At 44.3% G+C, this 24,760-nt stretch overlaps 1 protein-coding gene across 4 annotated transcripts in view; it reads left to right on the top strand.

Moving 5' to 3' along the window:
* The window catches only part of TOX2 (TOX high mobility group box family member 2), a 264,503-nt gene that overhangs the window by 192,053 nt on the left and 47,690 nt on the right, over positions 1–24,760 (top strand). For 3 of the 4 annotated variants that reach the window (XM_024194565.2, XM_024194564.2, XM_024194566.3), the window contains exon 4: positions 18,577–18,816. The exons of the other annotated variant lie outside the window; for it this stretch is intronic. In XM_024194565.2, coding sequence (XP_024050333.1) covers positions 18,577–18,816 — 240 coding nt within the window. The remainder of the gene's footprint in view (positions 1–18,576; positions 18,817–24,760) is intronic. 4 annotated transcript variants of the gene reach the window in all.

Raw genomic sequence — 24,760 nt, 5'->3', positions numbered from 1 at the left:
GCAATTTCAGACCGGTAAGTCTAATGTTAATATCGGGCAAATTAGTTGAAACAATAGTAAAAATATAAAATTGTCAGACACATAGAAGAACATAAATTGTTGGGCAAAAGTTAACATGGTTTCTGTAAAGGGAAATCATGTCTTACTAATCTATTAGAGTTCTTTGAAGGGGTCAACAAACGTGGACAAGGGGGATCCAGTGTACTTAGATTTCCAGAAAGCCTTTGACAAGGTCCCTCACCAAAGGCTCTTACGTAAATTAAGTTGTCATGGGATAAGAGGAAAGATCCTTTCATGGATTGAGAACTGGTTAAAAGACAGGGAACAAAGGGTAGGAATAGATGGTAAATTTTCAGAATGGAGAAGGATAACTAGTGGTGTTCCCCAAGGGTCAGTCCTAGGACCAATCCTATTCAACTTTTTCATAAATGATCTGGAGAAGGGGTAAACAGTGAGGTGGCAAAGTTTGCAGATGATACTAAACTGCTCAAGATAGTTAAGACCAAAGCAGATTGCGAAGAACTCAAAAAGATCTCTCAAAACTAAGTGACTGGACAACAAAATGGCAAATGAAATTTAATGTGGATAAATGTAAAGTAATGCACATCGGAAAAAATAACTCCAACTATACATACAATACAATGGGGGCTAATTTTGCTACAACTAATCAGGAAAGAGATCTTGGAGTCATCGTGGATAGTTCTCTGAAGACGTCCATACAGAAAAGGTTCAGAGAAGGGCAACTAAAATGATTAGGTGTTTGGAACGGGTCCCATATGAGGAGAGATTAAAGAAGCTAGGACTTTTCAGCTTGGAAAGAGGAAACTAAGGGGGGATATGATAGAGGTATATAAAATCATGAGTGGTGTGGAGAAAGTGAATAAGGAAAAGTTATTTACTCATTCCCATAATATAAGAACTAAGGGCCACCAAATGAAATTAATGAGCATCAGGGTTAAAACAAATAAAAGGAAGTTCTTCTTCACACAGTGCACAGTCAACCTGTGGAACTCCTTGCCTGAGGAGGTTGTGAAGGCTAGGACTATAACAGGATTTAAAAGAGAACTAGATAAATTCATGGAGGTTAAGCCCATTAATGGCTGTTAGCCAGGATGGGTAAGGAATGGTGTCCCTAGCCTCTGTTTCTCAGAGGGTGGAGATGGGCGGCAGGAGAGAGATCACTTGATCATTACCTGTTAGGTTCACTCCCTCTGGGGCACCTGGCATTGGTCACTGTCGGTAGACAGGATAGTGGGCTGGATGGACCTTTGGTCTGACCCAGTATGGCCATTCTTATGTTCCTATGTTCTCACAGTCTAAATAGACAAGACAGACAAAGGGGTGGGAGGGTGAACAGGCCTGGAGAGGTGGGAACAGACCCCTGGTCTGCTGATTCCCAGTCAGTATCCAGTCTACTGTACCAAACTGCCTCAGCATTACGGGAAATTAAAGCCAATGGGGGAAATTATGGGTGTTACTGATGGTACCATTTGGTTCAGGATCTTGTAACACCACATTATTGGAATTATGTGACTTCTCCTCCTGTGAATTGTAGTATAGTAAAATATAGAGTGTCCTTGCAATGGAAAAACTTTCACACCAAGTATGTACACAAGTGCCAAAAAGGGGACAGATATTTAGAAATGTGGTCACGACCTTGTTTAGCATATTCAGAGAAGGAGGGCTCCCCAGCCAGCAAGCCAGAATCTTTAGCCAGGTTCTTTGAATATTAACCTGATCCTCCATAAGTAATAAGTAGTGTACAAGGCTGCATGTTAACATTTTATTGTAACTTTGCCTTAATAAAAGGTTTCAAAATTGTTTGTTCAACAGAAAGTAAACAAACAAAAAATACTACTTTTTTGCTGGAAAAAGCTCCATTCATGGATTGTTAACCAGCAGGCAATGTCACAGCTGAATCCGTTGCTTTGCTAGCTATTTTTATTCCTTGTGAAGGGCTAGCAGGATTTTTAAAGAAAGATAAAATGTTACAATCTGTGTAATAATTCTGCTGTCCCAGAGACAAGGAATCTCTCTGTTAAAAAGAGACTAACACCTTTCTGGGTTTTGAGAGTTATTGGATTTGGGTTCGCTGTAGATATTCTGCTACATTAGTCCACCGTTACATTCATCATTGGAAATGTACATGATGGCATGTTTTTATAATATGAAAATAACAAGGTTTAGGAACCACTCCAGAACCCTGGGATATCCCTTTTGGTCTTGCTCTTACAATGTGAGAGAGCTAGGAATATTAACAAGAGACATCCCTCATTTGTTAAATGCTGTCTCCATCCTGTTTTCTGCCGCTTTCCTTGCACAGAAGTCAGAGTGATTTATCTTCATAATGAAGTGTTAATTGTGTTTGGATGATTCTTTTCCTACTAATAATAGGATATCATAACATTAGATCAGAGCCTGTCAAAATGCTGAATTCAGATTGTCGTGCAGGTATGTTCCAAAAACAATATCGGGTTCCCTTTATCTGTGACATGACAATGGATGGGGAAACTTGTGATAACATCTGTTTTGATCAAAAATGTACAGTTACCCATTTACCTTAATTATTAACTTAGCAACCATTTGAGATGCTGATGATACCTGTGTTATCTAGGGCCCAATTTTCCAGTCCTTACTCAGGCAAAACTCCCGCTGAGGTTTCTAATGAAGACTATTAAAATGTGCTGGCTGATGGTATAAAGATTTAATACAGTAATGATTGTTTAATCTCTCATGTACGTCTTTACATTTTTTAAATGTAATTCCTATTCCCAGCTCCATAATTGTACAAAGCTTATAGACTCTAGGGAGAACTTTGCATGTTGGAAAGATGTTTTGGGTACTTTTCATATTTGTTGTAAATGTTGTGGTTCTGTTGATCAGATATACATATATGCAGTGTAGCTGTAGCTGTGCCAGTCCCAGGATATTAGAGACAAAGTGGATGAGGAAATATTTTTTATTTGACCAACTTCTATTGATGTGGGACAAGCTTTCGAGCCACACTCAGCTCACCTTTGGGTGTGGGAAAGGTACCTGAATAAGAGCTCTGGTGACTCTCTCCCCAACAGACATTGGTCCAATAAAAGAGATTACCTCACCCACCTTGTCTCTCTAGCAGAAATACACATGTTTTCTATATGCCTCCTCGTCCCTGCTAACCCTCTTACCATCCTGTCTTACTCAGCGGCATTCTGTTCTGAGTGGAAATATTCTGCTGTAAAGCGAGGTAACTCCATGGAAGCTAATGAAGTGACTCTACTTTCACCAGTGAAAATGAGACCAGAACATATCCCAGTTTATTTATTCCTATCATAAGTTAATTAATGGCTAACTCCTGCAAACTCTTATGCATGTGAGTTATCCCTCTCCAGACAGTAGGGCTATTTGTACGAGTAAACTTAGGCATCTGTTTAAGTGTTTTGCAGAATCAAGCCCTGAGGTCTGTTATAAGGGTACTGTTGCAAAATATTGCTTACAGGATCTTATGCTTTTCCATATTATGTTTTAAAGGTGACCTACAAAAGGGGGAAAAAATGTGCTTGTATTATACCTCTTTTGCTTCTTTGCAATGGATATATAATACTTAAAAGACGCCAAGGTTCTTTGTTTCAAGTCTGATTTCTTTGTTTTTCTTCTTGTTCTTTTTACATTAGAAAATCAGGTCCTACCTGTCCTGAAAGGCTGTATGACAGTTGGGAAACTAGTGAAATGATGGCACCCTAAATGCTAAGAGAGAGAGAGCCAAGCAAAAATTCTTGTTTTGTTAACGCCTATTAACGGCAATGACTAATTAATATTTTAGAGAAAGGAAACTTCCATTAAAACCTCCAATTGTCACATCTTCAATTAAGGCATGAGAATAACAATAAACATCCTCTTAGAACCCCTACCGAGTCCTGGAGCTAAGCCAAGGGAGGCCAGAGTAGAGATTCCTGATATTCCCAAGGTAAAAAAACAAGCAGAACAAAAACATTACCGGTGAAGATGCAGAAATAAATGTATCTTAGCTCGAAGAATCTCTGAGAGATTTCAGCTGATAATGTCCTGGGTCAGTTCTGTGGCAAAGAAAATGAAACATTGCGTTTGCAAAACCTGAGCTAATTAAAATGAGCAGGGTTTAAGGTAACTGACCTTTAAGGCAAACTTTAAAAACCTCCCCTTATCAAACATTATCTCTCTAAACTATCTTTCATGATCTTGGTCAAAACCCAGGGTTTTTTTCAAACCTCATGTCAGTGCTAAAATCTGCTTGACTATGTGTTTTTTGGCAGTGGGCACTGCCCCTACAGCCTCCATCACTGCCTGCTGCCCTCCTAGTTCCCGTGCAGTGGGTGGTAAAATGTCTGTCTGTGATGTCCTGTTGCTTCCATCTGCCTGCATCATACTCTAATTATATCAGGACAGTGGGTCTCAGCCTTTATGTCACCAGTCAGGCTGCCAAAACACTAGTTTGGTTTTAAAATCAAGATTTTTTTGAAATAGTGAATGTTGGTTTCTTTTTCTTTGCCTTCTGATTTCCAGCCTTTTCTCCTGAACCATGAGGGCAAGAAACTTTTTCTTTTTTAAGGAAGGCTGAGATTTGTTCAATCACATGCCTGCAGGTGCTGGGACTTTGAAACACCAAATATCACTGGCAATGCTGATACCAGTCTAGCAGGGGAAGATTTTAACCAATCAGATACTGCTGCACCAGCTGTTGTCCATTGCTTCCCATGTTCTAAGCTGCCAAGGAACCTGTCCACCTTCAAAGCCCTGGACTTGTATGTACCAGACTAAGCTTTGGAGCAGTACAAACTCTATTAAGGGATAAAATATGTACCAGTGATTGAGAGATCGTAGTGGCAGTTCCCTGGGGCCCCTCAACAAGGCCGATTTCTCAGAGCCTGGTTCTGTTAGGTGCAGAGCGCCCTCAGCTCCCCCGGAAATCAACAAGCACTGAGGGCACTCAACCACTCACCAGAGACACTCAGCACCTGGCAGGATTGGTCCCTATGACAGGGAGGGGAAGCCTGTTCTGTGAGTTAGCAAAATTGGCATACGGACCAGTGGTTGGGAACCACTGCACTAGAAGGCCTCTACCACATGATAAATGCAGCCCCTACCAAAATAAATCACTTCCTTTTTAAATCCTTCCCTACTGTTCCCCTCATATTCATAATAGGATGATCGGTGGAACCAAAGATGTGGCTGTTACTTTAAAGGATAAATTAGTTTGACTCTTAACTCAATAATTAAAACTGTTATGGCTATGAGCCTGCAGGGATAATGTACTATTATTATAGTCATTTGTTTCAATTAAATGCTTACTGATTTTACAATAGCAGCTGGGCACCTGTGTGAGATAGCTATTACTCTGAACAAGACATCTCAAATTCCAGCAGAAATTTGTCACTGCGCTAGAGCATTTTCTGTAGACCATGAAAGTTTATTAGGAGCAGTTACAAATCGAGAAGAGGAGGGGTGGTAATTGGGGATATATTTTCTTATCAGCGTGTGTCTCCCTCTCTCTCTCTCTCTCTTTTTAAAGTAAATCATCTTTACACATTTCAACTATGGTGATGCGTTTACATTTAAACGTCAGTACAGAAAAAGCCTACTGGGAAAACTTAGCTTCAAAGCTGTTCAGCAGATAATTTCCCTCCCAGGTTGATTATGATTGTAATGGCTTGTTCTTTAGGAACAAACCTAAGGAGAGAGAATCTATGCCAGAGATAGGGGTTGCCAGAGGATCCCCCAAATAATCTGCCATTGAAATAGCTGCTCCTCTATTGGGGTGATATCAGCAGGTTGTAGGTTTTGGTTTGCCAAAGATGCAGGAATATAATATGATAGATGAAGTTTGAAAGGACAAGTAGCTCTTGTCTGAGACATGCTGTAGGAGCTAATCCTGGAAGATGGACCAAAGTCACTCAAGAATGTTTGGTAGCCCTGAAGATCTTTGGTAAGTGGAGCCTCCCCTCACCTCCTGGTGTGTAGAGTTGGGATGTGATCTTGTAGTCTGGTTTTGATATGCATGGCCAATGTCATTGTCCATTGTCCTGAACTATTGAACCTTTTTTACCAGGCTCATAGGACTTGTTTAGACTAGAAAAAGTGGTCAGGTCAGGGTTAGCGAACATGTTTTAGCAAGCCCTGACCTAACCTCTTTTTTCCCAAGGGAAAACACCTTCTACATCAGTGTTCACCAACCTGTAGATCACAATCGATTGGTCCATCGTGGAGCCTCTGCCAGTCGATCATGATCTCCAGCCGCTAAAAGTATGGCAGTGCAGTGGGGCTAAGGTAGGCTCCCTGCCTGCCCTAGCCCTGCGCCACTCCCAGAAGCAGCCAGCACGCCCCTGAGGCCCCGGGTGTGTGGGGGGGAGTGCAGGGGTCTCTGCGTGCTGCTCCTGCCTGCAAGCATCGCCCCCGCAGCTCCCATTGGCCGGGAACGGGGAACTGCGGCCAATGGGAGCTGCGGGGGCAGTGCCTGCAGAGAGGAGCAGCACGCTGAGCCATGTGCCGCCCCCGCAAGGGACACAGGGGTGTGATGGCCGCTTCTGGGAGCGGGACAGGCAGGGAGTCTGCCTTAGCCCCGCTGCCCTGCTGACCGGGAGCCGCCCAAGGTAAGTGCCACCCTGTGGGAGCCCACACCCCTCCCAAGCCCTGAGCCCCCTCTTTCACCCCAACCCCCTGCCCCAGCCCTGAGCCCCCTCCCACAGTGAGCACGCCCTATTGCCTCCTGCACCCCTGCCCCAGCCCAGAGCCTCCTCCTGCACCCAAACTCCCAAAACTTCACCCTGCACCCCAACCCCCTGCCCCAGGCTCAGCCTGGAGCCCCCTCCAACACTCCAAACCCCTCGGCCCCAGGCCAGAGGCCGCACCCCTTTCTGCACCCCAACTGCCTGCCCCACCCTGGTGAAAGCGAGTGAAGGTGGGGGAGAGCGAGCGATTGAGGGAGGGGGATGGAGTGAGCAGAGCGGGGCCTCGGGAAAGGGGTGGGGTTACTTCTGGATTGCACTTAAATTCCAAAAGTGATCTTGTATGTAAAAAGGTTGGAGACCACTGTTCTACATGGATTTAGCTACTGTAGGTTCCTCCTGGGTTTTCCCCTACAATGTGTTAGCTGTCCCCAAGCTCACCTCCGTCACCTTTCCTAGGGCTGGTCCACACTAACCCCCCACTTCGAACTAAGATACGCAACTTCAGCTATGTGAATAACGTAGCTGAAGTCGAAGTACCTTAGTTCAAACTTACCGCGGGTCCAGACGCGGCAGGCAGTCTCCCCCGTCGACTGCACGTACTCCTCTCGCAGAGCAGGAGTACCGGTGTCGACAGCGAGAACTTCTGGGATCGATTTATCACGTCTAGACAAGACGCGATAAATTGATCCCAGAAGATCGATTGCTTACCGCCGGACCCGGAGGTAAGTAAAGACGTACCCCTAGTCTAGACAAACTTGCAGTGCTTTGTAGAAATAGAAACTGTGGGCAAACTTCTCTTCTATTTTCACTGTAGCCTATTCTGCATGAGGAGCTTTCATCAACATGAATAGCAGTTCCACATGTAGAACAAGGGCAAAATATGCAATGGAGATCAGCAAGGAGAGATAATGGTTTCAGAGGAGAATTTTACCATCTATATGCTATATATAAGGATCTAGTCTTCTACTGCCAAACACAACTAATCTGTGATGCAACATGACAGCAAAAGTATTAGCAGCCATATGCACAACAGTCTAGGGGTAGGAGATGGAAAAGAAGAAGAATACCTTACAGAATGAAAGAAACAGGGAATTTTAAATAGGCAGAATTATCTAGGGTGGAATTCAGCCAGGGCACTGGGGTTAAAATCTCATCTTGCAAAAACGGACCACAGACTTTTGAATGGCCAAAAGTAGTCAATACCAGAGTTCTACTTCCTATCTTGAAACAATTCATTCATGACTACACTGTCCAAAGCGTGATGCTGCTTGGAATGACAGCATATTATCTGCTCAAATACATTGGCTAATGCTGTGCTACTTACTGCTGGAAAGAGCTGCCTTTTGCCCATGAATTTTCTGGGAGTTAACATAAAACTGCACTTGATATATTTTAAAACATTATCTTTGCTGCCAGAGTGTCCAATTCCCAAATCAGAATCTTTAGCCTGTTTTTAATGGTGTTTTGTTACTCATGCTGCAAAAGTGTAGATTACTGTTTTCCCCATAAACAAGGAGCTCAGAGCATGTGCAGTTTGTCAACCTATTTTTCTTTCCTTTTTGGAGGATTAGCTGGAGTGTTTATATGCCTGATATGCATATTCATTAAAAAAAAAAAACTAAAACATTGTAAAAAAAAAAAAAAAAAAAAGAGGCTGGCTTTGAATTAGAGCAGCCTTTGGGAATCTTTTAAGTAAGATGCATTTAATTACTTTAGTAACTACTACATCACATTTTACTCGTGTTCCTCTGAGATGCATAACATCTTATAAACAGAGGCAGCAAATGTGTCCTTTGGAGACTAGAAGTTTGCATTTCCGTAGTGCCATGTAGCAAGGATGCCAGTGCACTTAATAAACAGGACCAAATTCCCCCTCAGATACTCACGTGCAGCTTCTCTTTCTGTGGGAGCCACAAACACACATAGGAGAGCAGAATTCAGATCATTGTTTCCACTTCACAGTTGGGGGAATTGAGGTACAGGGAAAGGAAATGACTTGCCCAGGGTGTTTGTGGAAGATCCAGGAATGGAATCTGGGTTCCTTATGACCCACACCTGTGCTGTATTCACTAGGCCGTCCTCTCTTCTTTGCCTTTTTAACAGTATGCTCATGATGATGATTTAATTATGAATGTATTATGGAGCTTTATGGAGAATAAAGACACAGAGCCTGCGCCAGTGAGCCTACATCATAGATTATATTCAGCATGACAGGAAGCAGAGTTAGATAACATTGGGGATGGGGTGCTTATGCCTGGGAAGGTAAAGGGGGGCTTGCTTTTGTAAAGGGAACACATCATACTACAGGCGAGTCTCATCTTACGTGTGGGTTCCGTTCCGCGGTTAGCGCGTAAAGTGAAAACCGCATATAGTCAAAATTACATTGAGTTGAATGGCGGGCGGAATCGCCCGCACTACAAGTACAGTATTAAAATGGTTATTTTTCTCTCTTTTTTTTGTTTTTGCCGACCACATAAAGCTGAAATCGCGCAAGTTAAATGCGCGTAAGATGCAACAGACCTGTAGTGCCCTTGTTCTGGTTAGGGGCAGTTGTTGTTGCTTTGTTTATTTAGCTAATTAGGCTGGTGCCAGCAGGTGGGTCATTTTGGGAGAGACGGAAGGAATGGAGACTTGGAATTTTTCTCCCTGGCCTTTTCTGAATAAAGGTTCCTTCTTTGCCAAAACTACTCACAGTTATTGGTGAGAAGCTGAGTGGAGATCATCCAAGTTATTAGTATTTCTGAAATGTGCAGAATTTGAATGTAGGTCTCCAAAAAGGAGAGGCTGGAATACACAGGACTGTATCTCCTGGGTCTTCACACTGAATACTGCCCATCACAGCCTATGTTAAAAAATCAATGATTGTGGTAAAGGTATATAAAAGTAAGCCATGCAGAATGAAGGGAGTGGGCGTGCAGGGGATGGCTGCAGCTTTGTCTGTTTGAAAAATGCGCTTCAGAAAAAGAATATGAGCTTAGTGAGTGACAAAGGCTGGGCCAGCTGCTGCCGACCTCAGTAGCTCACTGGCCTCAGTCGGACTGCTCTGAGGAAGGGTTGGCAGGGTCGGGGCAATTGAGTGCAGACTCCTGTCATTCACTGAGTAAAAATGCCCTGGTCATGAATGAAAAATAACAGCTATTAATGCAGTAAGCAAGGAGATTATGGAGTGCGGACCGTGCCATTGACTCTCTGTGTTCATTATCATGATTCGGAGAGTTACTTGAGTGGGTGCTTGAAGGCTGAGTTGCAGGATTGCATGAAGAAGAGGAGAGAGAGGAACCAAGAGTAAGCAGCAAAGAGGAAAAAGGGTAAGTGGAAACAGGGATGTCTTGGGAGAGAGAGGATGCAGATACCCTTTCTTGGAGGAGGTCTGTGGGCTAAGATGTGCTGTCTGTTGGAAGCTCCTGGGAGCAGAAGAATCCCCCCAGGTGATGATCTCCATGATGAGAAGAGACCATTCTGCCATCCACCCAGTTACTTGTGCCTCTGTCACCTCCAGCTTGGATTGCTGAAATACTCTCTCCTTGAACATGCCCCTGTCCTCCATGTGTTTCTCTGGCCGCCTGTCTGGCTCCAGGTGCTAGTGACAATCTTTATACTCTGCAAGGGCTGGGAGACACTCAAATAAGAAGCTGCCCAGGTGTATCAGCTAATGATGACTGGAGCTCAGCTTTCTGAGTTCAGTAGCGGGGCAGACCCAGTTGGAAGCCCACCTGCCCTTCCCTCCCACCTTTGGAACCTGCTCCCCCATATCGTGCATCAGGATTATTTCAAAATATATTTTTCAGGTTGCTCAGGTAACCTTCCAGATGTGACCCCGTGAGTGCTCTGCAGGTAATAGCTCTGAGTGAGGATGCCGTGCTTAACTTGCTGGTCTTCTGTCACTACTAACCAATAATACTGGTCTCCCTTGTTTTAAGAAGGAGGCATGTGCAGACGTTAGAATAAATGTCTATGGATTAGAATATTGTGGAGCTGTTACCATCTCTGCTATTGACTCACCGGGTGACCTTGGGTCAGTCACTTCCTTGCCTCAGTTTCCACATCTGTAAAACAAGAATGAGGATGCTGTCCCTAGGAAGTTGTGAGAGCTGATCAGTGTCTGCAAAGCACCTTGTGACCTCGGTGGTTCCGTGGCAATCAGTGTTGTCAGCCCACCTGTTCAATGTGTATCTGAGGCTGCAGGTGGCGGTTCTGCTGTGGTTTGGGTGGCAGTGCTACTAGTAGGCTGGTGATACACAGCACTGTCCCCTTTTCTTTGAATGCAGGAGGTGCAGTGTCTCAGTTTTTCAGTGCTTGGCTGAGGCCGGGAGCCGGATGGGAGTGAGCTTGACTGAAATTTAATCTAAACAAGGCAGAGGCGATCCTGACCGATTAAGGAGCATTCTGAGAGTATGGCAGGGAATGTGCCAGTTCCTGTTGTGAAGGGATTTTGCCAACCCTTTGTTATGGAGGTTTGCAATTTTTTGGTATTTCTGGAGTCCCAATTTCTCCCAGAGTCCCATGGGGCTTGGTGGAGAAAATCATATGCGGGTCTTTGAAAGACAACAGAAAGCAGTGCTGCTGAAATTTCCATCCTACCTGCTGGATAAACTCTCTGGGGACCTGTCCAAAGACCATTATGGTCAGTGGGAGTGTTTCCATTGTCTTCAATGGGCACTGGCTCAGGCCCTAACTCATTCCCACAATTTTTCATAAGAATTTGTAGCACGTGTCCATTATCCATAATTACACTCCTGGACTTGTTCTGCTCTGCTGCATAAATAATATGCACTTTAAAGAAAAAATGTATGATTACATATTTAATGGATAAATGGAGCCGTTGTGGTCTATTGCCCACATAATAAGAGTTTTTAAAATTGTCTTAATACAGTATTTACCCAAGAGACTGGAATGGTTGCAAATGAGAATGAGCTATTTTAGCTTTTAGGATTTTTTAAACCACATTTTAAAGCCTTCCCCATTTATAAAACACACATTTTATAAACTTTTCTTCATTTAAATTTAAAATAAGGACAATAAATTATACTTTTCCTAGGGAGCTGGCAGATCATCTTGAACATGAAAGGTCTGGATTAAACTGACAAAATCCAAGACAAATTTACCATTTTCTCCTTTGAAATTTGCAATTGAACTTAGTGTGTGTGAGCCAGACAGGTCCCATACTAGCTTCCCCACACCCAGCTCTGCCCCTCACCTCAGTCCTGCTTGTCTCACCCCCTTGTTATTACAGTTCTCTCCTGGCCCCCAAGAATATTCTGCCTAGTGCAAATACACTCCGTTTCTGACCTGCAATAGCTCTTACTGTGCCATTTTTGGGATCACTAGCCCTCTCAGTCAATGCACCTGCAGCACCCTCCTCATTTAGATTAAAAGATCAAGAGATCTTCATGCCAGAAGGGACCATTAGATCATCTCGTCTAATCCCCTGTAAAACGGAGGCCATGGAATTTCGTCGGCTACTCCTGTATTGTGCCCAATAACTTGTTTTGGCTAAAGCATCTTCCAGAAAGGCATCAAGTCTTCATTTGAAGACTTCAAAAGATGGAGAATCCACCACTTCCTTTAGTCGTTTGTTCCAATGGTTAATCACCCTCACTGTTAAAAAGACAACTGTAGAATGAAATATTGTAGACAGACAGACACCATTTCCAAGAGCCTCATGACTTGGTCCCCAGTTCTACAGAGTACTTAAATGTGTGCCTAATTGTAAGCACGAGTGGTCCCCCTAAAGTCAGCGGGACTAAACTCCGGTGGTTACAGTTAGGCACGTGCTTAAATCCCTTGCTGAGTCAGGGCCCTAGTCCTAGGCCTCTGGTGAACAGAGACTGGCTGTTGAGCAGTATTTCATTTTACTAAATACACAGATAGGGGCTTGAATCAGTCCCACCCATCTTTTTTGTGCTTGTATCCTGAGATAGCTGTTGAGCATAGGGCTCCCAGAAGCAACATGCAAAACCTGCTGTTCACAAACATTTTCATAACCTGGACCACATCTTTCATACAGAAACTGTCTCATTGGCCCCTCCTTTCCCATTCATGATCATTCGCCATCCCTGCTGCCACGACAGCAATTGCTTAGATGGAAAAGTTTTAGGAGGCAAGTATTTGATGTGGTTGTAGTTGTCTCAGAGCAATTTAGCATTTGGAAATGAGGAGGAGGGGCCAGTGCCTGGTGACCAGTCAGCTGTCCAGCGAGCCCCACAGTTTGGGAATGTCTTAGCTGGACAGTCCCCGTTCTCCCTCCTTCCCCCCATGCATTGGAAATTCCTTGCGATTTATAGCACAGGCCACTGCTGTCATTCTGGCATTAACTCACATTTCTGTGGGTTCTCCGTGTATTTATTTGTATCTTTTCACAGTGATGTGAGCTGAGGACAGTGATGCAGCCTGACCCAAAAGGGCATGAAATGTAGTCAGCCTAAGTCAAATTCTTGGTGTTATTTCTATGCGGGACATATTTGCTGTTTGAAAGTTAAATCCCAGCACTAAGTAATTAACACAGAAAGGGGTTGCTCTTGTCAAAATCTGTTCTCCCCCCACGTGTATGATCTGAAAGCATGAGCGGAGTGTGCTGTCTGGTGTTGTGGAAGAGCTCTCGATTCCTGACCTGCAGCAGTAAATCTGCTTCTGCGTTTGGATTTATTTCCACTGAAGCCTGCTGAGCCCCAGCAGCTCTTCCCTCCATTTCTTACTTTATGTGCTGCTCATGGGGTTGGCAGGACTCCCCTGTTAATGAGAGATTGCACCTCAGTGGGCTTATCGGAAACGAAGATTGTTAATAAATAAAGCCCTGGGTCTTTAAACTCATGTTAACATTAATCAGATTAATATAAAAAGGAAAAAGTCTGGAAGATATTTAAGACTGTGTTTGATTTCCCTCCTGCTGACTTCTTCTGTGGCTGAATCAGATTGTACGTAAGTAGCTGGCTTAGCCCTGTCTCTGAAATTAGTAAGAGAACTCTGGCACACTGCTGATGACAGTGACATGTGGATAGGCCTCGTTTATAGGGTGGGGGGTAATTGTTTAATCTGTATGTGGGAGGGGGAGGTGATAAATAGCCTAATGTGAATCCTGGTAGGGTTTTCTCTGGGAAAGGCAGCACAGATTTCGGTTGTGTGGGCTTTTCCGGGCACTTCTGAGGCTGCTGTTATTTGACTAGTCCCCAAGAGTAAATTCTGTTCTAGGTTCTGATCTGACAAGCATTACTGACACAAGTAGTCTTCGTTCATGTGAGTAGTCATATTGGATTAATTGGGACTGCTTGTGTGAGTAAGTATTTGTGGGATCAGGCCTGCAGTGATATCAGGGCTTAGGTCCAGATTCCACACAAATTTAGACACGTTCTTAACTTTACAAATACGAATAATTGCATTGACTATGAAAAGTACTCATGTCTGTAATGTTCAGTGTGTGCCTAAGTCCTTCCAAGATCGGGCCGTAGCTGCCCAAATGAGAATGTGGGGGAGATAGTGGATTAATTGAGGGAGAGGTATACAAACTAGTTTTCTTTTTATTCAGATTTGCCAGCTTCACTGGGTAACAGGCAGTACAGTGAGGACTCCACACAGTCCTCCCATAGACACAGGAGGGTAGGTTTTGTGATGGAGGAGAGCAGAATGGAGCATGGGAATTTCCCTGCTAGATCAGACAAATGGTCCATATAGTAAAGTGTTCAGTGTCTTTGGTCAATGCCCTGAAGAAGGCTCTATTTTTCTACAACCTTGGATCCAAACAAGTAGCACATCATAGTAGTGTTATTATTCTGTTATTACATCGAGTCTGGACCTTCAGTAACCCCTCACTGTCCTATTTGTGTGATTGCTACGTGTCTCAGATATTACTCTGTGTATATTGGATAATCAGATGACAGGAAAGTCATCTCTATGAAAAGTACAAGGGCATGCAAAAAGTCAGGGGTAGAATGCAGGAGGTCCTCATTTAGAGACCTGTGCTTCATCCACTAAATAATGCTGCATTTGTAGAAAGGCAACTCTGTCCTCTATTTGTGCATGCAACTGCAGGTGCAAATTGGGTCAATGCATTGCCAAATTTATGCACAGAACTCTAGAATTTGCATGCATAAATAAGGTTGTGTATTTTTGGTGTCTGTATGTATATGGTCCTCTGCCCTTTGGAAATTTGATCCGAAATATATAACTTCAAACATTAAAGTCCACAAAAAGGAACTTTTAAGAGAGCGATAAAGCAAGTTGGGAACTGGTTTGCACTCTCTTACATTGGGTTCCTTATGGTCGTAGATTACAGCCATTTCTTTACTGCAATTCCCAGAGCCTGAAGGAAGATGTGAAAAGCCAATTGGAATTAGAAACGTTGGACAAAATTCAGCCCAGATGTAAGCAGATGCAACCCATTTGACTTCAGTGGAGCTGCAGCCGCTTACATCATGTTTGAAGTTTGCCTGATGTTTCTAATAGTACAGCTCATTCTCAGTGGGAAGGGCTTGTTATCCTGTGGCATGATCTGAGCAGGTGCAGCAGTCCTCTCCAGGATTTCTTCTTCATGAACGCATTATATTCCTGAGGCTGATTACCGTGAGTCAGTGCTCAGTTACTGTGTGATGGGGTGGTCTAGAAGTACCTTTGATAGACAGATTATGGGCCAGGTTCTCAGATGGTGTAAATCAACCTAGCTCCATTGACTTCGGTTGAGCTACAATGATTTACACCAGCTGAGCATCTGGCCTTATATCTCTATTTTATCTGTCTTTTCTCCCTTCAGTATATAGGTTCCCACACTCTGCCTGGCACCATGGTATCCCACTATATGAACAACAGCCTGGAAGATCATCCATGTCCAAAGGGCCTTCAGTTTGAGACTGGGCTGGTTGTATATTCTGAGGCTTGTTCAGAGGTGGATGGCAGAATGGTAAGGCTGAAAATGGCTAGACAATGAACATTTCTTTTGTTGGTGAACAAGGCGTTTTAGCTCTTTGTGCAGTAACGCTCCTCACCGTAGCCTCTCTCCCTAGCATAGCTTGGGAGTATTTAAGCATCTGTTGGCATTTCACTCCTTTTCCTTCTGCGTTTTAATGATTTATGTAGCACTTTTCATTGCTGGTGTTTGCGATGTACAGACGTCAGGCTTAAAATCTGCCGTACGAACCGGACATACAGATTCTCTGCCCAAAATAATAGTATTCATTTTTTTCACCTTTTCACGCAGTTGGCCCTCAAGCAATTATAATTTCAGCCCTTCCAGCAGGCTCTGTCTGTTGTTTTACATTACTTTCCTGACAGGTGCAAAGATGAATTTTTGCAGGTTGTGTCTGATGTGCTTGCAGCGTTGGATAAGGCCCCAGCACGTGCTATCTTCTGACTCTGGGAAAGGGCTGAGCTGCTGAAATGTGCAAAACAAGCCTGTTCCCTTGTTATGGGCCCGATCCTGCTGCCTGTTTCCTCATAATCCTGCTCCCATAGAAACAAATGTGAGCTTTGCCATTGAGTTCTGTAGGAGCAGAACGTGGCCCTGAATGTGTGAGTGTGATGCTGCTCCCTTGCAGCCATGGACTGAAGTGGAATTTGCTCACAGTATGGAGGTTTACATTATAAGCTGTCCTTTGGCGTGAGTAGGCCGTCACCATTCTGTTGGGGAGTTAGAGGGTCACGCTGGATCTGTCTTGCTCTGTCTGTCGGGTGTGGTTTGTTTTCTGTGTTCGTGGATCCAGTCTGACTGTGGTGGTTGCAGGCTAATGGGATGAAGATCCTGATTTTCAACTGTGGTCACATTAAGAGGGGATCCTGAGGGAGCTCAGGAGGACACTTAGCCCGCAGAACCACATGTACACGCCACACTGCCGACGGCAGCACCTGAAGGCAAGATCTGGGCATCCTGCTGGGGTGGCGTGAGTCTGATCATGCACAGTGCTGTGCGCCTCTGAACACATCCTGTTTGATGGCCGGGGGCTGGAAGCAGAACCGTCTCAGTGAGGGGTCCTAGGGTAAGATTGTCCAAAGTGACTCATGGTTTTGGCTGCCTCCATTGAAAAGTGCTGAGTCTCTGCGCTCTGTAAATTTGGGGCCTTTAAGGTGTCCCAAGTTGGGCACCCAAAATCAATAGTCACTTCTGAAATCCTTGGCCCTCTTGGCTGTGGAATTTGCTTGTTGCCTCAGTCTGCCAGAACCCGAATCTGCTGGCCTTCAGGAGATGGGACAAGGCCCATGTTTCTGGGGGACAGGATGTATGATAGAGCAAGGTCAGATCTTTGTGGGGGGTATCTGTGGCAGTCTTTGATGTGTGGGGAGCAGGATATTGGTCCGAGTGTTTGTTGTTTCGTGCCATTAGTTCCAGTGTCTGGAGCACTGGGTGGCATGACATAAATACAGAAAGTTCTTGACTTCTCTGCCAGTCCGGGGGCTCAGACTTGCAAGAATGGCACCCCTCTTTGTAAACACAGGGCTTTGATGACAAAGGGAGGGTTTGCACCAATTGTTTTACTGTTATTGAGCAAATTAAAAGGTAGTCCATAAACCTCTGTGAAAGGGATGCTGCAGTCAGAGCAGTGTCAGGTAAGGCTCTTGGCAGTAAGACTCAGGCATCATTCTTAACACACCCCATTGTGTGCCTGGGCCAGTCTGTACAGCACATGGGAGCAAACTGTGTGTGAGACTCCCTGTGTCTGGGACACAGTCGCTTCTGGGTCTTGGAATCTTCTTGGTTTTACTATGCAGAAGTCACTTCCCTAATGATATCTCAGCATGGGGCCAGATCCTCAGCTGGTTACGTTGGAATTTGTGTTTTCGCAGTGCGGTCAAATAACAAACTTGTGCAACAAAACCTACTTACGTTCTGCTATCTGACCTAAAGCCAAATCTAGGCCTGTCTGGGGAAAGGCGGGGACTTCTGCTTGTTCTGCTCCAGAGTATATGATGTATTTATTTATTTCTACTTGTACTTTTCTGTTTAAACCAGAGAGCAGGGGAACCGAGAAGTTGTGGTAACTTGGTAAACGTGAAGAAGTTAATTTTTTGAGCCTCTCAGTTTTCTAAGAGATAACACGTTGTATTTGGTCATGTGCAGCGCACGAGGAATCGCAACTCTCTGCAGCTGCATCCCTGAGCAGAGCAGGGCTGAACTTTCAAACACAAGGGCCTACGATGTGTCCGCACAACATGTGTGTGTGTTCAATTGGTTGGCCCAGCTAGTTTGACATCCGGTGGCCAGGACCAGGTGCTTCAGAGGAGGGTGTGAAAACCCTCACTTTGGACAATTTGGCTGTAGTCTGCCCTTGGGGGAAGTTTCTTCCCACTATTACAGCCTGAAGCATTTCTCTGCTGGTACTCACATGCTCACACACATTTTGCTGGCACAATTTAAGCCCTTATGTTGTAATCCCTTAGGGTACGTCTACACTGCAGCTGGGTGAAGTAATTCCCAGCTCAGGTCGACGTACACATGCTAGCTCTGCTTGAGCTAATGCACTAAAAATAGCATCACGGGGTGGCCCCAGCAGCTGAGGCAGCAGTGTGGGTTAGCCGCCCAGGCACAATCCCACCTGAGATCCTAAGGATGTACACAGGCAGCTAGCCGTGCCGCCACAGTCACGCTGCTATGCTATTTTTAGTGTGCTAGCTCAAGCAGACCTAGCGTGTCTGCATCTACCTGAGCTGGTACTTACACCTCCTAGCTGCAGTGTAGACGTAACCCTTGTTTTCCCACAGGGAAATTATCAAAAGGAGAAATCCCAAGCACACGTTGCCCAACTCGCTCTCTTCTCTTGTTTTGGAAAGGGGCAGGGAAGAAGATTTTTCTCTACCAGTTCTGTAATATAATTTCTAAATCAGTCAATAATAGTTCATCATAAAGTAATTTTATAAGACAATAAATAAAATACATTTTTAATTAAAAAGTAATATTCTCCTAACTCAGATCCAGGAGATGGTCCACTCAGACGCCACTTCCTATGATTCCAACCGTCAAGTCCCCCTGATCAATCGACCAGGGATGTTAGCCGGTCACATGAGTGCCCTCAGCCAGTCACAGCTGATTTCTCAGATGGGTATGAGGAGCGGTGTTACCCATGGTTCCCCATCACCCCCAGGAAGTAAATCTGCTACACCATCTCCCTCCAGTTCTACTCAGGAAGAGGAGACAGAATCACATTATAAGGTACGTGCAGCCATGCCTGTTTTGACAGACATACAGTAAGAGAATGACAGACAGTATTTACAGTGATAGAAATAATTGGCTCTAATAAGAGAACAGGCCTTTTGTTTTTCCTTTGCATAGAGATAGAGAGAGACTTTCTCTGTAACAGGCGATTGTTTACAGAGAACGTTTCTGGGGTAGGACGCACGAAAGCATGGCAGCTTTGCAAATCATATCAAACATTGCTGTGCTATATTGGTGCATATAACAACTAAAAGAATGAAAGTCTCTAATTCTGAGAGAAGTTTCCTCCCCTAAGTCTTTTCTTTCCTGCTGCAGTTGCCAGATACATCATGCTACATTGTTCTTTCAAATTAGGATTTTGACAATAAATACATGGTTCAGTGCTCAATTTTTTTCCAGTTTCAAAGACTGTATCTGTAAAACTAGACTTTGTGTTGGAAGAGAGAAGCAAAAATCCAGCGTGTGATTTAGCAGAGTCCTTAAGAAGTGGTATGTATTAGTTAACTACATCAGCACCCGTGTCAAATAACAAAGAAAGCACCCTCCGTCTTTTAATTCACCTGGGTATTTTTTAGCAACCAGTTATTACCTAGGACAGTTAATAAAGTGATGGTGACACAGGATATAGTGAAAGTTGCTTGCCGTTCTTGTTTGGCTAGTGGTCAGAAGCCATTAGGATGCCAGTTGTCTTGAGTGGATGAAGAGAACTGATAAACAAAGAGGTAAAATGTAGGGAAGATTATAAAATAAAAATCGCCTGCCTCATTAGGACTGGTGTGGAGGAAGCGTTGAAGGACAGCTTGGGCTAAGATTTCTGAGTCACCTTAGGCATCCTGCATCAGTCTCAGAGAATGCACTAGCAGAGCAAACTCTTTGCACTGTTGTCCACACGTCTTCCCTGACTCTCCTTACATGTGGGCAGATTGCAGAGATGATTATGGTACAGCCATAATGACTTGTGTACCTGATACATGGGCATTCACTGATCATTGGGTACGTCTAAGGAAGACACTGTATTACCAGAATCACTGGCTTGCTGGCAATGTATCCTCATTCCCAGAAGAAAAACCTCCTGAAGATCCAATTGTTATAAGTTGTGTGTATGTTACCCACAGTAGCAAGTGCTTAGCTCTAGTACGACGGCTGAGCAAACTAGCAAATGCTTTCTCATGAAACTTCCGGAAAAATTATTCTTAGTTTTCATTTCACTTTTCATAAATTGGAAGTTTTCATCTCAAAACATAACATTTCAAAAAGTGTGTGTGGATGCAAATTTGATCTTCATTAGAACTAACTTGCAAAAATAAAAATACATTTTTGCTTGAAAATAGAAGTATTTTATGAAATCCTCAGATTTTGCAGTTTAGAATTTGGTTGTGTCTATTTGGCACAGCCCTATGCAGCTAGAGGAGTTCGGTGATCTGCTGGCTAGAAGAGACTGCATCACCGAAACTCGGGGGTCACAGAAAGCAAATGGCATTTGCTTTGCAGCTAAAACCTTTCTTGCAGTGTGAGTTTTAGACTAGCTACACTCAGTGTATGCAGCAGCTTTTTTCATTGTACCTTTACCAATCACCTTCAAGGTTTAAGCCTGACAATATGATAGTACAGGAGTTACCTGTTAGGTCACTGATTTTTTGCTGATACATTTCTTATAGGTCCAGTGAGTCAGTACTGAACATGAGGGAGACAGAATTTGGGGATATGTCCGATTCTTGAAGCAAGATAGCTAAGGCAATTTACAAAGCCCTGTATTTTTTTCTGGCCATAAATATATACCTTGCCTATCCTGTATACACATAGCAAGTTAGGCGAAGCAATAATCAAGTGGTATGTTTCCTAGAGAAAAGAAACCACAGTGTAAAGAGAGCACTAGAGTCACGGTGGCTTTTGCGTTTTTGTTTGCTTTCTCTATATACACAGCTGTTGGAAATATTTAAAGGGATCAATCCATCATTTATTTTATGACCATTAACGACCTTTGTACAACAGGTCATAAAAAGAGTTTCTAACGAACAGGAATTAAAATATCTACCAAGAAAATCATATTAACACATAAGAAATGGTCCTGATGCCAGGAGGTGGTTTTTCTACTCCCACAAAAGCCAGTAATTTGTGAAAACTGGATAGATACCAAATGCTGAACTAAATTGTAACTCTTATTGGAAGAGTAGTGTCCCGCTGCAAGAGGTATCATGAAAGATCCCTTCACTGGAGAATTTTCAAAGCCTTGAGGGGTGAGTGGGGGAACCCAAGCAACATACTGGGAGATAATTCAGATGTAGGGGCAAAGGAGCACGCTAACATTTTGCGCTAAGTGACTTCACTTCCAGCGCTTCATGGCTGAAAAGTCGTTTTTGTCGTTGCACTAAGGCAGAAATGAGGCTGTTTTGTTTTCACTAGTGGTGTCTGGAAAGCTAAACGTTCTTGTGTCCCTGCTCTGTCTGCACAGACTAGTCATTTGAATTCACATCCATTAAAACAGTAAGCCTGGGGTTTTCAAAGGAAATACCAATGGAAATTTCAGTGGCATTTGGGGGCTAAACTCCCTTTGAATACCCCAGCCTAAGAGTTTAGTGTCTTTCCGGGCTTAGTTGTTCCCAGGGTTGAGCATCCAACTCTTACTCACCCAGCCGGGGGAGTGGGTAGAGTCCCTATTACCCTTGCTTTAGAAATCTCCCTGCAGGTTTTATAAAGTCCAGATGTGACCAATGAAGCCCCTGCCTCTTTGAGAATAGTCTAGATGACAGCAAAGCAGCCTGTTTATAATGTGATAGCCCTAACCTGTGAATCTTCTCAGCTTACTCTTTGTGTTACATCTAGTGTTCTGCACACCGGCCTCTCCAATGGAGTAAAGTGCGTTAGCTCAGGGCATTTATAGCTGGATACACATCACAGCACTGTCACATGTTAAAATAACATTCACAACAGCAAACCCAGGCCATTCTGAGCAGCCCCTTGTATTATTGGTGACCCTTGGCAAAAGGCATTCAGTCCTTGGGGCAGTTCCCATTGCTGTGGGCACTAGGCTCCTGAACCCATGGGGGGAGACCGAGAGCCAGATTGTGCTAGGAAGACACTGGCTCCCTTTGGGCGCTGTGTAGAGCCAGCCTGGCCCAGAGGACCTCAGAACATACAATCCCTCCTCAAGCTCCCTGTGCTGGGGGGCAGGGGACATGCTCAATGCACCAGTTCTTTAAAGGTTGCAGTCTGTTCTCCCGGCAGCATACCCAGCCAGCTCCACAGGCAAAGGGGTGGGGTCATGACTGTGCTCCTCTGTGGGGTGGGGCGCACTCCTGCGGTGCTTGCAGGGAGCAGGCCTTGAGCTTCCATGATTGTCTCTGGCACTTATGCAAAGTGTGAAGATGGAGGAGACGGGAGGGTGAAAGAGACATAATGGCCCAGAACAATTTATCCCACTGTAGAGAATAATCCCTCTGTACATTGGTTGGCATGATGGGGGCGGGGGCTTACATAATCTCACAGATCGTTCCATCTCCACCCGATGTGATTCTGTGACCTGGGCCTTGGTTCAGGTTTGGTTTAGGGTGCCAGTAATACATAATACCTGCCTGCAAGACACTCCCTCTAGCCAGGACTACGTCATACTACGCTGTACCAGATTCATACTCCAGCAGAAAATGAACTCTGAACAGTGGTGTAGCTCTGCTCACTGCTTAGCATGTGGGGCATGAAAGCTGCACAATCCGCACTGCTAACGACTGTAAGACCCAAATCCACAAAGGCATTTCAACAGAAGTTAGGAGCCTAAATACTCTGAGGGGCCAGGACATGGTCTGTCATTGTCTGTAGAGTGCCACGCACACTTATGTCTCTGTATAAATAAGAATGATCATGAAGTCCTAATAGTTACTGAGAGTTGCTGGTTCTTGTTCTTGGCTCCTCCACTTAATGCTGCACTTTGGCCAATAACTGCTGGAGGGTTTGTTTTCTTTCCCATCAGTACAAAAGTAGATGAACTGAGATTAAAATGAGATAAAATGCCATCCAACTCACCCACGGAGTGAAACCTTGTTATGAATTTTTTCCTCCTAATAAGGTGGCCTTTCACCCCCAGGAATCCCATTCCAACCCAATTGGCAGTTTTAAATTAAATGCTTTTTTCTGTCTCATTCCGTTATTTTTTTTTTTTTTTGCTTATTCGCTAATGGGCAACTGTCCATTTGATAAATGCCACTGCTCTGAGACCGAGCTTAATGGCCAGTCAAGAGCTGATGAACAGAGAACATTAGAACTGTGCCAGCTAAAATGAGTCCTCTTAAACTCTGTGGTTTCCGAGCACTTCGGGTGCTTGCAATCAAATCAGCAAAGCCATTATGACAGAGGCCTTCTTTAGACAGACAGCCATGTCTAGTTACATTGTATGTTTAAGGGCTTGGTATTCAGCCTAGTTTCTATCATAAAATGGTGTTTTTCTTCGAGTGCTGGTCCCTATGTGTAGGTATGCATGCGCTTCATGCGCCTGGAGCTAGACAATTTTGAAAGCAGAGTCCATTGATCCGCATATGCACCCTCACTCTTCCCATGCCTCCAACCAAGGAGATAAAGGGTGAGTCAGACCAGCCGCCTCCCCAGTTCCTTCTCACCACCAGGTCGGAACCGCCAGAGTCCAGAGCTTTGTCGTCTTTTTCCATTTATCTGTAAAATATACACCTATATTTTGCTCTGCTATCTGCTGTCTAATCTCCATTCCCCTCATGGGGTGAGGGCTCATTCTACGAGAGCACAAGTGACATCTATGGCATCGCTTCAAGAAATACCGCTACTTGATATTTACAAAGCAACTACATGGAGTTTCAGCCCACTGCCGGGCGTTATGCTTCAGTACAGGACTCCTCCACCAGTGCATCCTTTGGAATGGTGGCCCTTCATTCGGCTCTGCCATCTGCATTCTCACACCCTCCTCCTACCTGAGTACTGCTTGTCAGTCACCCACAGTGGAATCCACACAGGGACCAGCACTCGAAGAAGAGGAAGTTACTTACTGGAGATTCTTCAAGATGTATGGTCCCAGTCTGTATTTCACTACTCGCCCTCCTTCCCCTCTGTTTTGGATCATCTTTTGATTCACAGTAGAGCAGGAATTGGAGAGACGGTCAGTCCGCCCGGCCCTTTATCTCCTCAGTTGGAGTCATAAGGAGAGTGAAGATGCAGGCACAGACCAACAGACACTGCTTTCAAAATTCTCTGGCTTCAGGGGCCTGGAGCACATGCATAACCACAGGGGAATACAGATAGGGCCCACACATCTCAAAGAACTTCCAATTATGAAAGTAAGTAACTTCCTCTTTTAAAATCATCTTCCTGATAAAGTGGGTAACTCTTTAACTAATGTAACTGCTGAGCAGTCTGAGAAGTGTCTCGACACTGTCAGCATTTGATAAGCAGAGATGCTAGCTGACTTTCTGCCTTTGAGGAAGTGTTTCTAGTGGTTAGAATACAGGACTGGCAGCCTTTGGTTCTGGGTTCTGTTCCTGGCTCTGCTGTTGACATGGGACAAGTCAATGAACCTCTTTGTGTCTTAGATTTTCCTCCTGTAAAATGTGTTTAATAATACTTCCTGCCTCACAGGGGTGTTGTGTGGCTTAACTCACTAACGTAGAGATCCTCAGTGTATGAGTTCAAAGTGGTTTAAAAGTATCTCTTTCCTCTGTAGGTGAACACGTACACTTCACTATTCATGGATTTTCTTTTGCCTATGCCTGATATACTTACCCATACTGCATCTTCTTTAGCTAATGCCCTCCACCTGGAAACTTACTTTCTGTTTTCAAGTTCCGTATGTTATTTCTTATCCCTGTGACTGTGTGTTCTGGTTACCAGCTGTCACATATGCTACATTAGCACCCTGGAATACCTGGGCATGCCAACCTGGAACAGCAGCCTGCAAAGAAAGTGGGTACATTTCAGCAGCGTGGCC

The sequence above is a fragment of the Terrapene carolina genome, unplaced genomic scaffold, assembly GCF_002925995.2.
Source record: "Terrapene carolina triunguis isolate 2854851 unplaced genomic scaffold, T_m_triunguis-2.0 Scaffold233, whole genome shotgun sequence".
In the NCBI taxonomy this organism is placed as follows: Eukaryota; Metazoa; Chordata; order Testudines; family Emydidae; genus Terrapene; species Terrapene triunguis.
Note: the sequence above shows the minus strand (reverse complement) of the source record. Positions and strands in the feature narration are given on the sequence as shown.